We start from the raw sequence: 16,754 nt of genomic DNA on the forward strand, positions 1-16,754 counted from the left end.
TGAGACCTCTTGAAAATCACGCCATTCCTCTTCCCGAGGAGCAAAGGAGGCTCTCTAGGCTTGGAAAGCACGTGGACCATAAGAGCCATCTTCCCTGCTCTATCCCTGCTGACAGCGTGCACCTTGCCCTTCCTGCAGTGATGAGAAATGATAGTTCTTGACCCTGTTTGTCAGGGAGCCTGTCACCCTTTATGCCTTATTAGCTTTTGGGTGGATGGGAGCAACAAAGGATCTTGCTCTGTGCAACCCATACTTTTGGAATTCATATTTTTATGTAAAGGTTCACTCACTCACTTAGTGAAAACTGGGAAAAATTGGTGTTCGATTTAATGTTTAGCACACTTGCATTCCACATCAAAGTACCTGAATTAGATACCTGCCTCTGACTCTCTGGCTCCCAAATACCCAGCAGCCTGTTAATGCAGACCCAGGTTCAAGTGTTTGCCTTTCTGCCAGTTAAGTGGATCACCTGAATTGGGTTTCTGATTACCAACTTTACTTTTGGCAAATCCCTGGCCTTTGTGGACACCTGGGGTATAAACCAATGAATGAGAAAGTTCTGTCTCACAGTACCTCTAAAATAAAATATAAAATGTTTAAATATTTTCTAAAATCTGATTATAAATTGACTTCCAATTAATTATTAATCAGATCAATATAGTTGCATCTTAAGTATGTAGCTGTTCTGTTTTGGAAGAAAGAATAAATGCATCTTAGTATGAAAAGGTTCTGAATTCATAATCTGATAAAATGAAAATATGAAGAAATATCTATTATTTTCTTCCAATTAAACTATTGAACTAAAGTTACAATTTGGACATTAATTATTCTGCATATTAAAATCTCTACACATACCATTCAGAAAAATAGAACTATTTTCCTGGATGTAATAGATAATTCAAATTAATTTCTACTTTCAAACATATTAACCATTCATTAATAAAAGTGTCTTAGGCCTGGCGTGATAGCATAGTGGGTAAAGTCCGCGCCTTGCACGTGCCGGGAATCCCATATGGGTGCCGGTTCTAATCCTGGCGGCCCTGCTTCCCATCCAGCTCCCTGCTTGTGGCCTGGGAAAGCAGTTGAGGACGGCCCAAAGATTGGGACCCTGCACCAGCATGGGTGACCTGGAACAGCTCCTGGCTCCTGGCTTTGGATTGGCTCAGGTCCAGTCATTGTGCTCACTTGGGGAGTGAATCATCGAGCGGAAGGTTTTCCTCTCTCTCCTCTCTGTACGTCTGCCTTTCCAATAAAAACAAATAAATCTTAAAGAAATAAAAATAAAAGTGTCTTATGTTGGTTACTTGGTGTGATTTAACCAGAGTATACACAACTGCGGATCAACGCTGAATCCCACGTTTCCAGGGAGGAATGTGCTTGTGCTGCTGCTCCATTCTGAAAACATTCTCTTTCTTATTTGCTTATGTACAACGGATTCTGAAAGATGTTTGTCACAAGGAAAAAAGTAGAGCAGAGACAACTGAGACCCCTTGGGTTTTATCAACAGAGGCTTCCTGTGACATATGAAAAAGGTATCAAAGGGGACAACTCTATAAACCCTAAGATAATCTTATTAATCAAATTGTTGGTCATACAAGATAGCTTCAATTCCATTTACATTGTATAATGAAGATAATACTGTATAGTGCATAAATGTCTCCAGTTTCTGATGATATGCACTATAAAAATGAATGATTGGCAAAGTAATTGTTATTTAAAATAGCAAAGTATAAGCCCAAGATATAAAATTCAGTAGAAGTAACAATACAAGAATTGCTGAACCAAATAAAATTAACAGTCCATCTAATTTGGTTCTTGTTTTCAGTACTGACCAATACTTGATGCATTGGAACTTAAACATGATTTATGTGTCCACTCAACTGTGTATTGGTACTTGTGGAAGCAAATTTCTTCTTGGTCCTTGCAGGTGATTAACTTATACCCTGAAGCATGAGATTTTATTATCTTTGAATCACAATCTGGACTTACAGCACTGCAAATTTTCTGTTAACAGTCATAAAATGATCCATTCCATTTGCAAATTCAGACTCAGTGTTTGTCTCAGTAGTTCTAAACAGCCTGAATTCTCTAAGTCCATGCCTCACTTAGTGGGGGAAAACAAGTGCAGTTGTTTCAAAGTAATTCCTTTTTAATTGAACTGAGCATTAAAAAAAATTGTTTATTTGTATGCATCTGTCTGCCAATGAGGAAGAGGGGGAGAAAGGGAGAATGACAGAGAAAGGGAGAGAAAAAGTGCTGTTATCAGCTGGTTTATACTCTAAATGTCCACAGCAGCCAAGACTGGGACAGACTGGAAGCCAAGAATGGGGAGCTCAATCCAGGTTTCCCTCATGGGGAACAGGGAGCCAATTCTGGAACCACTGTCAGTTACTTCCCAGGGAGCATTTCAGCAGGAAGTAGAGCTGGGACATTCAATAGTGGGCAGGGATGCCCAACTTGAGTCATTAACTACTAGGTCGAATGCCTGACCCTCCATTTAGCTTTTATTCTCTATTGATTATGGTAGAGGAATTCCCTTAATTTAATTCAAATTTTAATATTATGCTGGACTGTACATTAAAACATAATAAAAAGGTTCATTGTCCTTTATAAGCTTTGGTGCCTTAGTTTATGAACTGTTTCTGAAGGTAGAAACAAAATCTCATCTTTGATGTGTGATCTTTGATTTAACAGACCAGAACATAGTCATTCAAATGCTCTCTCCTCACAGGTTGGCATGTCTAAAAGGCTGTAACCTGCTTCCAGTAATGTTGCTTTACCTGGGGACATTTGGGAACTTCCCAACTGGAGAGCTTGTGGGGCACTATTTTACATATACTCAGACAACTCTTTGTCCCTCAGTGGTGAATTTGAGTTAGGGAAACAGTTAATAATCACTTGAAGCCAAGTCTGTAGCTTAATTCTATGTGATGTTTGGGGAAAAGAATGAAGTGTGAAAACAATGTAACAAGATTGATTTTCTAGCCTGGCTCATAAACTTTTCCTGCAGTTCTAAAAGAGGAGTTTCAAAAAATATTTTGAACTTTGGGAGCAATAATAAAATAAGTTTGTAGCCTCCCAAGGTGACTACTTCGAATGCAATGCTCATTGTGGGAATATAAATTCTGGTCTATATGGTGAAATGAAACTAGTTCCATTGCTTTAAAGTTATTCGTTGTTTTCAGCATAATAATTTAGATCATGTCTAGGAATTCCTGAGTCTATGGAAAAACTATATTTCCTTAAGCTTTATTTAACCCCAAATGAGCTCCAATAGCATGTAAAACGGGCTAAACCAGAAAGTTCTTTCATAAACGTATATATGGGTGTTGTTGGCAGCCTTCATAAAGACCATTTCAATTAAGAAACCTGAGTAGATACATCTGTTTTTGTTTATAAAATATTTAAAAATATTTTTATTTTTATTGGAAATGTTAGGTATACAGAGAGAAGGAGAGACAGAGAAGAAGATCCTCTATCCACTCTCTTTTTTTTTTTATTTTTATTACAAAGTCAGATATACTGAGAGGAGGAGAGACAGAGAGGAAGTGGAGCTGCCGGGATTAGAACCAGCGGCCACATGGGATCAAGGCGAGTACCTTAGCCACTAGGCCATGCTGCCGAGCCCCACTGATTTACTCTCTAAGCAGCTGCAATGGTGGGAGCTGCGCTGATCTGAAGCCAGGAGCTGGGTCTCACATGTGGACATATGGTCCCAAGGCTTTGGGCCATCCTTAACTGTTTTCCCAGGCTATAAGCAGGGAGCTGGATGGGAAGTGCGGCCCATATTGAAGCCCAGGCATGCAAAATGAGGACTTTAGCCACTAGGCAACCGTGCTGGGCCCTATATCTAATTTTTTTTAAGTTTTGAAAGTATTTCTTTATTTTTTTGAGAGGCAGAAACATGGGGGTCGGTCAAAAGAGTCCGAGAAAGACACAGAAAGATAACCCATGTACTGTTATCCTCCAATACCCTAAGTGGCTAGGCTGCATCAGGATCAAGCTAAGAACCAAGAATTTACAATCTCGATGTCCATGTGGATAGCAATACTCAACCATCAGTGTTATATCCAAGGATTTATATTATCAAAAAGTTAGGGCTAAGAGTGGAGTCAGGTCTAAAACCTAGGGATTCCAATTTGGGATGCAAGTTCGCAGGCATCTTAATTACTAGGAAAACTACCCACCACTATAGATAAGTTTTAATTTAAATGAAGCAAATTGTCTATGGGATAACATTTTTTCTCACTTTAATGTCACTGTTACAATTTCTGTATGTCAATGAAAAATTCCTTTCATCAGATTGGGCGAGCTAAATCTTCAACCACATATTAATCTTTTCCTCTTCCTGTTCCCACCTACCATTACTACTAAAAATAAGAAATAATGATCAAACCATTAACAGAAAAATAATGAGTAATAACAACAATCACTACATTTTATTAAGTGCTTTCTTAGTTTAGGATCTTAAACTATGGCATCTATTTAAATTTTTTAAAAGACATTTATTGTTTTAAAGATTTTTAAAAATTTTGCACAATAGAATTGGAGAGATATAGAGTGGGAGAGATATAGAGACTGATCTTCCATTTCATTGCCCAGATTACCACAATGGCCACACCTGGGCTGTTGTGAAATCAGAAGCCAGTAGCTTCTTCAGCCTGCTAGGGTCCAAGCACTGTGGGCCATCTTCCAGTGCTCTACCAGGTGTGTCAACAGGCAGGTCTTGAACCGGCATCCATCTTCACTTCAGCCCCATATTTTACTGTAGTACTGACAGTTAACATGAGAAGTACCCTTTCAATAAATTCATGTCAACATTGCTATTGACTTGAAGTGTAATGTTGTAGAGCAGGTCTCTACTGCTAATTCATCTTGTGTAGGGAGACCATCCATTTCCCACTCATCATTTCTTGAACCTATAAATATGACAATTTTGGACACCTGCTATTGCCTACTGCTGTGGGATGATGGTGGGAAGAATTCATATACAATGACTGGCACAGTGTATGGCACCAAAAAGCTTCTCAACAATAATATATAATTTATAATGTGTTACTTTTAGAAAAATATTAATATCTAACAGTGTGTAAGCATCATTTGGAATACAAGCATTGGATTTTTTTCCTTAGGATTGATTTTTTTTTGTTTTGAATGGATTATGATGGATAGCAACCTGGAGTCATATTAAAGAACATAGTGGAATCAATGACATACCTCACATTTAAATAAAAGAAGTAATAATTAGAAGGGAAGAGCACTGTTTATATCCTCTGACTCAGTTTCACAGTTAGAGTCCATGGTCTCTAGATGTTTCTATTTCTGATCATGTTCTGTAAGAAGCAGCTAATTTTAGAGTATACCCTCAAACAATTTCAAGTATCATGAAAAATTTCCTCTTGGAGTTGTCATATTCATCCTTGCCGCTCAGCACCTAGCACTGAGCTTGACACAAAACAGGTGTCCTGCAGTTCTGGAGTGGGTGCAGAGCACCTCCTGGAGTGGAAGCGGTGAAATCTAGGGGCCTAGGAGCAAGAAGCTTCATTTGGTGTAATAAGTGCATTGCATGGAAAATGGGACCCATAATATGTAGCCCTGAAAGAGGAAATCGACGTGGTAGAAGAATTTAGGAAAATGGGTGTGATGCTCTGGCCCCGTTTCCCATGGACAGAAATGACCCTGGAAGAGAGAATGAATGTTGATGCTATGCCATAACTTCGGGGCAATGGGTGTTTTAGGAATACAGACTCCTAGATGCATGAGCAGCATAGCTCAGAAGAAAATGTGAAGACAGTATAGGCCAGTGCTGGCTTTGGTCATGGGTTACCTACATGTTTCAGTGCAATTTTGATGATCAAGCCCATTTGCAGGATAAGGCATGAACATTAAGGGAGCTCATATACTTAAAGTGATCCTGCAAACATAAAGCCAAGGGTCAGCACTTGGGCTACCACTCAAGATACTGGCTAGGATGCCTTTCCACATTGGAATGACTGTGTACAATACCCAGTTTTTGTTTCTGGCTTCAGCTTTCTGATAATTCAGACTCTGAGAAGCAACAGTGATAGCGCAAGTAATTGGATTTTTGTCACCCGGAAGAACTAACAATGAACTGAATTCCAGGCTCCTATGAGAGCAGTAGAGGACAGCCCAAAGCCATAGAACCCTGCAACTGTTTGGGAGACCTGGAGGAAGCTCCAGGTTCTTGGTTTTGGATTAGCTCAGGAATGAACCAGTTTTTTCTCTGTCTCTTCTTCTCTTTGTAAATTTGGCTTTCCAATGAAAATAAACAAATCTTTAAAAAAGTCAGAAAAATGATAGTAAAAGGATTCCTCTTTCTTTGAAAATATATGAACACACATATTTTTAAAAAGAGAGAGGAAGAATGAGAGAGAGAGAGAGAGAAAGAGAGAGAGAGAGAGAGAGAGAGAGAGAGAGAGAGAGAATCTTCCATCTACTGCTGAAATGGCCACAATCCACAATGGTCAGGGCTGACTCAGACCACAATCAGAATCCTGGAACTTCATCCAGATCTCCCATTTGGGCCATTTTCTTCTGCTTTTCAAGCACATTCCAACCAGGAAGCTGTATAGGAAGTGGAGCAGTCAGAATATATGCTCATATGGGATACTGGTGCCACGGGTTACGGCTTAGCCTACTATGCCACAAGGCTAGCCGCAGTTTTCATATATGGCTGCATACAAATTTGATCTTGCTATCCCTACTGAAACTCATTCAGTGGCTGTCTTCCAATTTGAGAACAGATACTATCATGTCTTGCAAGACCATTATGATTTGAATCCTGTTTGTCTTCTCAGATAATCTCAAAACCACATTCAGTTAGGTCCATCACACTGCCCTTTTCTCAACTCAGTGAGACATTTTTGATACTCAAAGTCTTTGCCCTTGCAGTGATGCTGAACATGGCAATGCTAACCCTCCTTTGACCCAGTTCCAACGGCATCTCCTTATGAAGACTTGGCATACCCTAATTGAAATTTTGGCTGATTTCATCAAGAACACTCAGATTTTTTAAAGTTTTTTTTGTGATTTATTTGGTCATATTGACACTACTAGTCTCATTTGACTAAAGAGAAATTTAAGTGCAGGGAATGAATTTGCCTGTTTTGTGCTACAACTGCTGAGCCCGGCCCAGTTCTTTAACCAGAGCTTGAGCATGCCAGGTCAAATCTGTCATGATTAACCATAACTATTGCATGAACGTTAAAAAAAAAAAGGAAAAAAACACAGCATATGTGAATTTGTGGAAATAATTATTTTCTGCTTGCTCCTTTAGATTTTTTAGAATGGGATAATAATTCAGAACATAGTAAAATATATATATATTTATGGCTATTATTTTCTTTATCATAGTCCAAATGGAAAGTAAATGGAATTGAGACTTTCAAAGTTGTATTTATTCATGGAGTTAGGGTACAAGAGGAAGAGAGTGGAGGGGAGAGGGAGAGGGGGAGAGAGAGAAAGAGAGAGAGACAGAGAGAGGCAGCATGAATTTCCATGTGTTGATTCACTCTGCTAGTTCACTGTTACATGCTTGCAACCAATGATAGGCCAGAGTCAGGAGATGACACCTCTGTCCAGGTCTCATGTGGGTGGCAGGAACCTATTCTGCCCCCAGGATCCGCATTAGCACAAAACTGGAACTGGAATCTCAGATTGAGCACTCAACTGTGCTATTCCAATGAGGGATGTGCGCATCATCCCAACAAGAGTTTTAACCACCACTTACATATAATATCCAGGGGGTAATTTTGCTATCCCAGACAGGGTGTCTGTCAATTTCCTTTCATTTGTGTACTCACAATAGAAAGTTACGTACAAATAAAGATTCATCAACTTTAGGAAAGTTTCTACAGCCAAAGAGAAGAAAAATGTCAGGGTAAGCTGTAAAAAAAAAGTGTTTTTTTTTAAACGGCAACTCACAGCATTTACCCAAATTGCTGTATACTGTGGGTTGCAACTCTGAGCCTGAATAGTAGGAAAAGTTGCAGCTAAGAGCAAATCTGGGGACACTAGGGGCTGAGTCAGTAACACAGCCTTCTCTAGTCTGCATGTCATTGCACTGAAATTGAGAATTCATGTCACTGATTTTCTTGTAAAATGCTTGGACTAAAACTCTATGTGAAATGTTTAAAAATAACTTACTGGTTTAAAAAATTCCCTTTATATTTGCTACAATCTAAAAATACCAACATGACTAATGGTTTAGAAATGGTCTAACGTTTTATGCTTTTTTGTTACAATTTTACCTTCATTCTTTGAATTTTCCAAATGTACATAAATGCAGAATTGCATCAGCAGAAAATATAAATAGTTAAATCCTAAATAGTGGGCTCGGCGGCGTGGCCTAGCGGCTAAAGTCCTCGCGTTGAAAGCCCCGGGATCCCATATGGGCGCCGGTTCTAATCCCGGCAGCTCCACTTCCCATCCAGCTCCCTGCTTGTGGCCTGGGAAAGCAGTCGAGGACGGCCCAATGCATTGGGACCCTGCACCCGCGTGGGAGACCCAGAAGAGGTTCCAGGTTCCCGGCTTCGGATTGGCACGCACCGGCCCGTTGCGGCTCACTTGGGGAGTGAATCATTGGACGGAAGATCTTCCTCTCTGTCTCTCCTCCTCTGTGTATATCTGGCTGTAATAAAATGAATAAATCTTTAAAAAAAAATCCTAAATAGTAAGCTTTCTCACAACATCATGCTTCAGAAATAGAACATGTGGTTTTATTAGACCAGGAGAATGCTCTTGCATTTTGTTCCTCCCTTTTTAAAAATCTGTATCTATATATTCAGCATATATCTTCCTCAAGAAAAACTAATTGATATAAATGGTAAAGAAGATTTGAACTTCAGATGACGTAGAATCGAGTACTCATAGACTCATTTCATCACTCCAAGGTTAACTCCCTCAGAATATATATATAAAAGGTAATGTATCTTTAATAGTGAGACACTGAAGAGAGTCAATTCTTGAGTATTTATGACAGGAAGGACTGGTGTTTGAGATATTCTAAAACAGCAAGTATCATTTTTAAGTGGTGTTTCTAGTTTTTAACAAAACGATGTGACTTTTTTTTTTTTTTTTTCAGCTCGACTTTTTTTATTTTGGCAGCCTACCTCTCGTGACACCAAGATTGCAACTTAAAACATCTGGTATCTCAGTCAAAGCCAAGAGGTTGGGGTGGGGTCATTTGATAGTGGACTATGTAGAAATCCCAATTTGACTCAGGACTAAGAAGGTGTTGTTGAGTAATTTACGAAAGCATTAACCCACAGGTGGATGGTGTGCTTTCTAAAAGATCCAGAAGATTCCGTACTGCTCTTTTCATGAGGAACAAATATTTTTGTTACATATAGCTTTGCTTAGGATTTGCCGGTTTTTTGCCACAAAGAAGGTTGCGCAGAAATGCTAAAGTGATCTTTTATGTTTCTCAATGACTATCAAAGCCTGCACTGAGATGGCCACAATCCGTCACAATACCGCACAATTGCACGTTACCTTGGATACAAGGCTGGCTCTGTATGCTGCGAGTTGCTTCAGGTACTCTTTCTTTGCAGCCTCGGTTTTCTTTTTATAGACCTGAAACAACAACAAAGAGTCTTAAATTAGAAAGTGCATCTGCTTTTGTTTTCAGAAAAGTACAAGGCATAATGATAATTGCACACATGTACAGTTATATCTTGTAATACTATGTATTTCACCAAAAATTGTTTTCTCTTACTGAAACAGATTTTTTTAAAAAGGGTAGCAAGAGATTAGATAAGAAGACTAGCAACAGTAAAAGGTGTACATCTTACATAAAATATATAAAAGGGTTTATCTGGGTTACTTTGAGAATGGAGGTAGTTGGCTCAGAAAGATACTATTGATAATGGTTTCCAGGGAAACCACATGTGAGTAAATAAGGCAACTGTATTTATATAATGGTAAAATAATTCCAAAGTGCATTCATATCCTGATACACACCAGTGTGGCTCAAGCTAAACATAAAAACAGATTTCAAAGACGATGAATCATGTTCAGTAAGCAAATGACAGTATAATACAATGGTGTTCACATGCTCAATATTTTCCAATTTTGAGCCTTGAAACTCGATTTTCAGAGACTCTGGAATCAGTGATTCAAGAATGCACAGGGGAGAGAATGGAGATCCAGCAGCCTGAGGACTGTACTTGTGTGCCATGCAGTGCGGTCTGTGCTGGTCATGCTCTATCCAACAAAAACACTGAATGACATGGATCTATGGCCACCCTCCTTTGAAAAAGTAAGAATGTTCTGGAATGAATTTCAGTTTGCAGAGGCTTTTCATTTTTGAGATGGAATCATCTTGAAAATAAAAGTAAAATCACCCTAAATTGAGCAAAAGGACCAAAGAATGACTTATTGAATGATTGAATGCTAAAGGTCACAGTGCTAAGTTACACAGAGAGGAATCATTAGAGTCAAAAATGAAAGATTAGCAAAGTGAAGACACATGGTTGTCTGCTATTATTAAGTTGATTATTTCAAGGCTTTAGAGTGTATTTTTGCTATTCTTTTACATTCAGTCCAAAAGAACCAAATATTTTTCCTCATTTACTGTGAACATGGGATATATTTTCATCAATAACAAGTGTTTGAAATTTTCCCAGTACTGAATTTTACAGAACAGAATTTTACAAGGCTTGGCCAATATTTTCTTATTCAAAACCAGACACAGACAGTATTCAAAAGTGGCTTTAGAACTGGAGGATTTAAATATAAATTATATCTAGAGACCAATCTGCCTGTTGGCTGCAGGGGTCAGTTTATGGTTTCTAATGCTTGCTGTGGTTTACTTAGCTCAGTATCCTACTGTGAACTGCAAAATTTGAGAAATATTACTTACTCATGAATATGTTAATTAAAACAAAACATTTTATTCAAGGTTAATAAGTGAGTAACTGCCAACAAAGTTAGAACAGGGTCCTCAGAAATGAATGCGATAATTATCTTCCTTGAATGAGGTCTGAAGCCCTGGCGTTTATAGTTGGCCTTTCAGTATAATAAAAGTCAGTTAAAACAAGATTAAAGGAATTATTAATTAGTATAATATTATCATATAATCACAGGGCAATTTTACCAAATATGAATCTAAAATGTTAAATATCGTATTTAACTTTTCTTTTTTAACAAAACACCAAGAGATCTTTTGATTCAAGTACAGAGGTGTTCTAAATTTACTGTGAAAATTCTTGGAAGGCACATTTAGATTCTTTTTTGTAAATTCACATGTAAAAACAGAAAAAGTTTGAGTAGAAAAAATGCCTTTGGATGCTGCAAGCCGTGTCTGTTGTATGCACACTGTAGCCACAGAAACATTGTGTTTTGCTCTTGACTGATTTGCTTTGTCTTCAGAGATAGATTTATGCTCACAGTTTCCCCTTAAACCTCTTCTTAAAGACATAATTCATAATTAATAACTTCAACTGACAATGTTTACACTTAGTCTGAATACCTTAATACAGTTTCCAGAGATGTTACTTCCACAAGACTATTTAATTCTATTCAGAACTAAACAGCGAATAACTGGGAAGACAATTGTAGATCATAAGCATTTCTATTGTGTTTCTGTTTCAATACTTCCCCAACTGGTTTCCATTTTGCTAAGCAGGGTTCAGTTAGCTTCCAAAGGCAGATCATGTACTTTGACCTTTAGTATAGGCAATTTTTTCATTTTCAAAGTTGCAGCCAAGAAGATGGTGTTGCTTGATGATGCCCTTATTGTAGCAGCTCTTATCTTTCTATCATTTGGCTCCACCGGAACAAACACAGTGGTGTAATACTAAGAGGCTGTTGCTCCGCTGGACTCTAGGAGATAACTTCACATAAAGTGTTAACTTTCCTAAAATATGTTCATTAGCAATAGGGAAAGGTGGCTAACTTCATTGCAGGCTGAATATGTGTCCCTACTTTCTCTCAGGATCAATGTTGTTACAGAATGCCTGACTAGCAGCTGGAGTTTTCTGTTTTCTACAAATGGCTCCCTATTGGCTATTGATGATTGGCTATGTGGGATCATTGTCTAAGTGCCCAAATACCCATTCAACTCATCATGCCACATTACGAGAATTGATGGATTTACTCTTTCCTGAATAGCTGCAGATGTTCAGAGGGAGATTTCAAAGGGGAGTAATTTCAGGAGCTATGTTTCTATAATTGGGTTGAAAGGGGAGTAGGCCAGGTCAGAACTAAAATCTGAGGCAATATCCCCAACAATAATTAAAACCCAGACCTTGACAGCAACCTAATGGCTCTAATATTATACACTCTGTAGGTGTCTTCTCTGATGCTACCTTCTAAAATTTGACGAGGATGCTGTTTGAATTCTGTATTAAATGGAAATGTCCAAAAGCAAATCTACAATAGGAGAATAACTATTACATGCATGAATTTCATATGCAATGGAGGAATTTCTTAATATAGAAGAGATATTTTAAGATTCTCAGTAAAACTTTAAATACCTTTCAAAGCCTGTAACTATAGATGAAGAAAATCCTTTGCTTGCAGAAATCTAAGATATTAAAAGACTGTATTTGGCAGTGACCAACCACTGTGATGATCAAGTGCACAAACCTGCTAACCTATGAGAATGGGTCTGATTCATGTCAAAGATAAGTTTGGGAAAGAAACGGGCTCTCTCTCTCTCTCAGGGAAAGACAAATATTTTAAAGATTTGTGATTCACACAGTAAATATTAGTACTCAGTTGAGCTACAAAATGTCTTCCAAATGGTCCACAGCTGTTTGAAATAAAGTGCAAAGTTGGCCAGATGAGGATTTAAAAATCATAATACATCATTTATCATCTGCCCCAACTCATCCAAACACTTTTGAATTCATCCTGTCCTAACTTAGTAATATGCTGTGACTTGTTATTCCAAGAAAGCAACCATATCCTATCTGAGGATTACATCTTAGTGCTCAAACTAAAACACATATAATGGATAAGCTAAAACATACTTTAATGGGCATCAGAGAGCAATTCTAGAAAATCCAAATGCTGTTCATGTGACTGAATGCTTCACTGAGCCCTTTGTGAGATGCTCTAAATATCAGCATGTACATACGTCTTTGTTGCCTGACAATCCCTACTTAAAATTAGCAGGTCCATATCAATGAATATGACAAACAGAAAAAAAAATTATTGTACAATCTGTCATTTAACTCCTTAAACAATCCATCCAACTCTCACAGAAAACCAAAATCATACAAATACCATTTAATTCCTACTTCCTTCCTTTTCTGCTCTGGTTCTTGGTTCATTTCTAGTCATGTTTTATTTCAACAGTCTTTATAATAGTAATAGTATAAAAAATGTAAAATTCTTCCATTTCTGGATTCTATTCAAACACTGTTGAAAATAAAAACCTAAAAATCATTTTGCTTTTTTGTTAACCTCAGATGTAGCTTTTTACTTAAATTTCCTATTTGTAGAAGATAGCATTTAATCACATTTCTCTGAAATATCCTTTACAGATTTAAAATTTTTGGCTTCTTTCAAGCTGCTATTATTTTGGTCACTTGGAACATGTGCATCTGTATTTATATAAATTTTAGTCCTTACATGTGGTTAAATTTTCATCTTGTGTAACTTGTTCAACGTTTTCTAAGTCTTTCAAAATTTAAAGGATTTTATAAAATGGATTGCGAATATCACACAATGTGACCAAACTCTTACTACTGATTCCTTTTGAGAATTGCCAGATCCATCCCAGTGGTCTCAACAAAATTGAAGACTTACTCTTAAGGCAGCAGGAATCAGAAGTAAGTACCTTGCTTAGACAAAGGGCTAAAAAAATGTGTCTGTTGACTTCTTCAAGCAGGATGACTAGGGAAAGCACAAATTATTCAACTACACTTAATATGTGTTTTCTGTGATGTGAATAAACTGAAACTATGGAATCTAAACATCACCACAGGTATCATTCTCTTTTGGTGTACATTTTTATGCCTTCACTTATATACAGCTTAAGTTCTTTAAACATGAATGTTGTATTTTGTACTGGCTAAGAAAATACAGACTAAAAGGGGGCAATTATTGTACTCAATATCTTACAGAAAGTAGATGGCAGACCCAAAATGGGAATCAAGTCAAGCTGATGTCAACTCCATCCATCTGATGCTTCTTTAAGACACAAAGCATCATTGCTGGGTCTCTTTTGTTTGTTGAAGAAGCCCCAGTCTAAGGGCATTGTTGGCACCCAGGAAGTGCCCAGCAAATATTAACTCACATCATCACTGAACTCAGATTTCTCTTTCTATGAGTCAGCATAAGCACGAGTGCTGAGTAAATTACTGAACTGTACCTTCTAAACTATGAGTGTGCATCAACAGAAGTAGAGTGTTTGCTACACAGATGTTTAGTCCATCAAAAACATTTTTACAAATAATACATGACTCACAACAGACTTGAGTGAGTTTTATGTTTGAACGATCTCATTTATCAGTATGTTGTGAGCTTTCACACAGCATCCTTCTCAGTGTGTAAGCACGGAACAATTTAAACCTGGATATTACATATCTAATACTCACAGATGCATGCAACAATCTCATATATGTACCAATACTTCTATGTGCACACAGATACCTGGATTTTAGAAGGAAAACATGCTCACCCTTTTATCCAGTCATTTGATGACTCGTTTTCAAATGGGCGTTGATATAAACTTGGCTCCTAGTCTACAGTTCTTAAGTGAATGATCATTATACATATCCTTGACTCCTACATTTCTTCAGAAATTGTGAAAATATATCATGTTGGAAGGAAATAGCCAAGGTAAGCACATGTGTGAATGTCACAGTACAGCAGGATTTTTGTTAACCTTAAGTATTGTTGACATAAAATCCAAATTGTATCATACGATAAGAGGGGGAACAACCCGGCAGCATTTATGCAGTGGGTGTTTGAGCTCCAATGAGGAGTGAATGATTTGATTCTGTGGGCTCAGGGGATTTGTCAGCTGCCTCCTAAGTATAATTCTGGCTCTTCATATCCCTGCTGCTTCTAATTTAGCAGGACAGGCTCCTAATTGAAGCAAATTAACTATTTACACTTGCCACTTCTACCAGGGAAGAGGACACAGCAGCAGGAAGAATGAGGAGGAAATTACATTCTTCCCACTTGTGTCAGATCTGCCCTTATATAAACACATTAACAGTAATTTCATGAGGCGTCAAACATAGGAATAAATACTGAGAGATAAAATAATGAGGTGTTGCTATTGAGCTGAACTGCTAAGGCTAATATCGTTGGATATGAATTATGCATCCTGAAAGAGGGCGTATGTTACTGTCTTCAGTCACTTTCCCTGAAAGTGGTGTCTGCTCCTTGAGCTCTGGAAAATGCACACTCCGGGCCCATGACAGAGCCGGCATTTGGGGAACTGCACTCCAGCTCCTTAGGCTGTGGTTTCTCCTGAATGCAACACACTCTGAACAGGCTTTCCACTCCATTTTTAGCATGTTTATTTAGCTCTTTGGCTGCAGCTTTAAAGCCATTTAATGTAATGTAAACAAGAACATTTTGTTTGTAATTTGCTAAATGTCTTACAGCCTGACTGTGTCTCCAATTAGGAACTTAAGGTTCATTTAGTGATTTACATCTGGTTCTGATTTAAAGTGACTTTTTGTGGCTAAAAAAGGGCGCAGGACTCCTTTAGAGCACTCTGGACCAAACTATTGTGCCTCAAAGCCAAGCCTGCTTTTGGATTTTGTAGGGTGTCTCTATGTACCCAGGTCCTACATGACAATAAGCAAGATCAGACAATTCAGAATTGACAGAAGTAGACAGGAATTGTAGTTGGGACCTTTTAAAATTTTTTGCTGAGGGTGATTGGAACTTACTACCAGGGGATGCTATCTTTCACTGTTTTTCTTTGTTGGTTGCAGTCTGTGAAAGACAAGGAGCAGAGACCCACATCACAGTAACACTCGTGCTTTCATTCCCTTCTCCATCTGGTGCCTTTTGAACAAGTTAGCATGCTTCCGAAAGGGGCTCGGCATTGTCTTCGGAATTACTAGCATTGAAAAACCCTGGCTGGAATGCCAACCTCAATTTTGCTCCCAGTTTGGATTCAGCACTATTGTCTCATGTAGGAAAATGCAGAGATCTCTGATATGCAAAGCTTGTCCAGTGGCTTTCACAGAGAGGATTTGCGCAGGAAGTTTGGGATTCCTGGAGGACTTTTATCATTTCTTTCAGCCTCCTTCTGATTGTTCTTCTCTGAAAGATTCTTCACAGGAATGAAGTACCCACACTTTCTCACAGACTGAGGATTCTGAAATACTGATATGTTTTTCTGCAGTGGCCTCACGTTCCCGCCCACACGCCACAACCAGGAAGCATGTGACATAAACACACAGCAGCTCTATTAGTCATGCCTTCTCTGGCTATCACGAAAACATTCAATTGTCATCTTGCTAATAGCTGTTTGGCCGCAAATACTGTAATTTTCTGAGCCCCCAATAAGTTATCAATAATTTTGTTCATTTTTCTCAATCTGTGTTTATATTTGTAGCTGTTTGTGATTGCAGGTTATTATGATGACAGAATGTTTGAACAATCGTGGCACATGAAACCTTAGCCTTCTCCTCCAACCAGCTACCTACGTGATGCAACAGTGCCACATCGCCTGCTTCTTTCACATGATGTTTAATCCAAATGTTAAGGTTTAGCAGTCAGCCTCTGACCTGCTCCTGGAATATTGCTTTTAAAACACA

At 38.2% G+C, this 16,754-nt stretch overlaps 1 protein-coding gene across 4 annotated transcripts in view; it reads right to left on the reverse strand.

Moving 5' to 3' along the window:
* Positions 1–16,754, reverse strand: part of TOX (thymocyte selection associated high mobility group box) — a 316,397-nt gene that overhangs the window by 14,073 nt on the left and 285,570 nt on the right. For all 4 annotated transcript variants that reach the window (XM_058668651.1, XM_058668652.1, XM_058668653.1 and 1 more), the window contains one exon: positions 9,514–9,594. In XM_058668651.1, coding sequence (XP_058524634.1) covers positions 9,514–9,594 — 81 coding nt within the window. The remainder of the gene's footprint in view (positions 1–9,513; positions 9,595–16,754) is intronic.

This window comes from Ochotona princeps, chromosome 9 (assembly GCF_030435755.1).
Source record: "Ochotona princeps isolate mOchPri1 chromosome 9, mOchPri1.hap1, whole genome shotgun sequence".
Lineage (NCBI taxonomy): Eukaryota > Metazoa > Chordata > Mammalia > Lagomorpha > Ochotonidae > Ochotona > Ochotona princeps.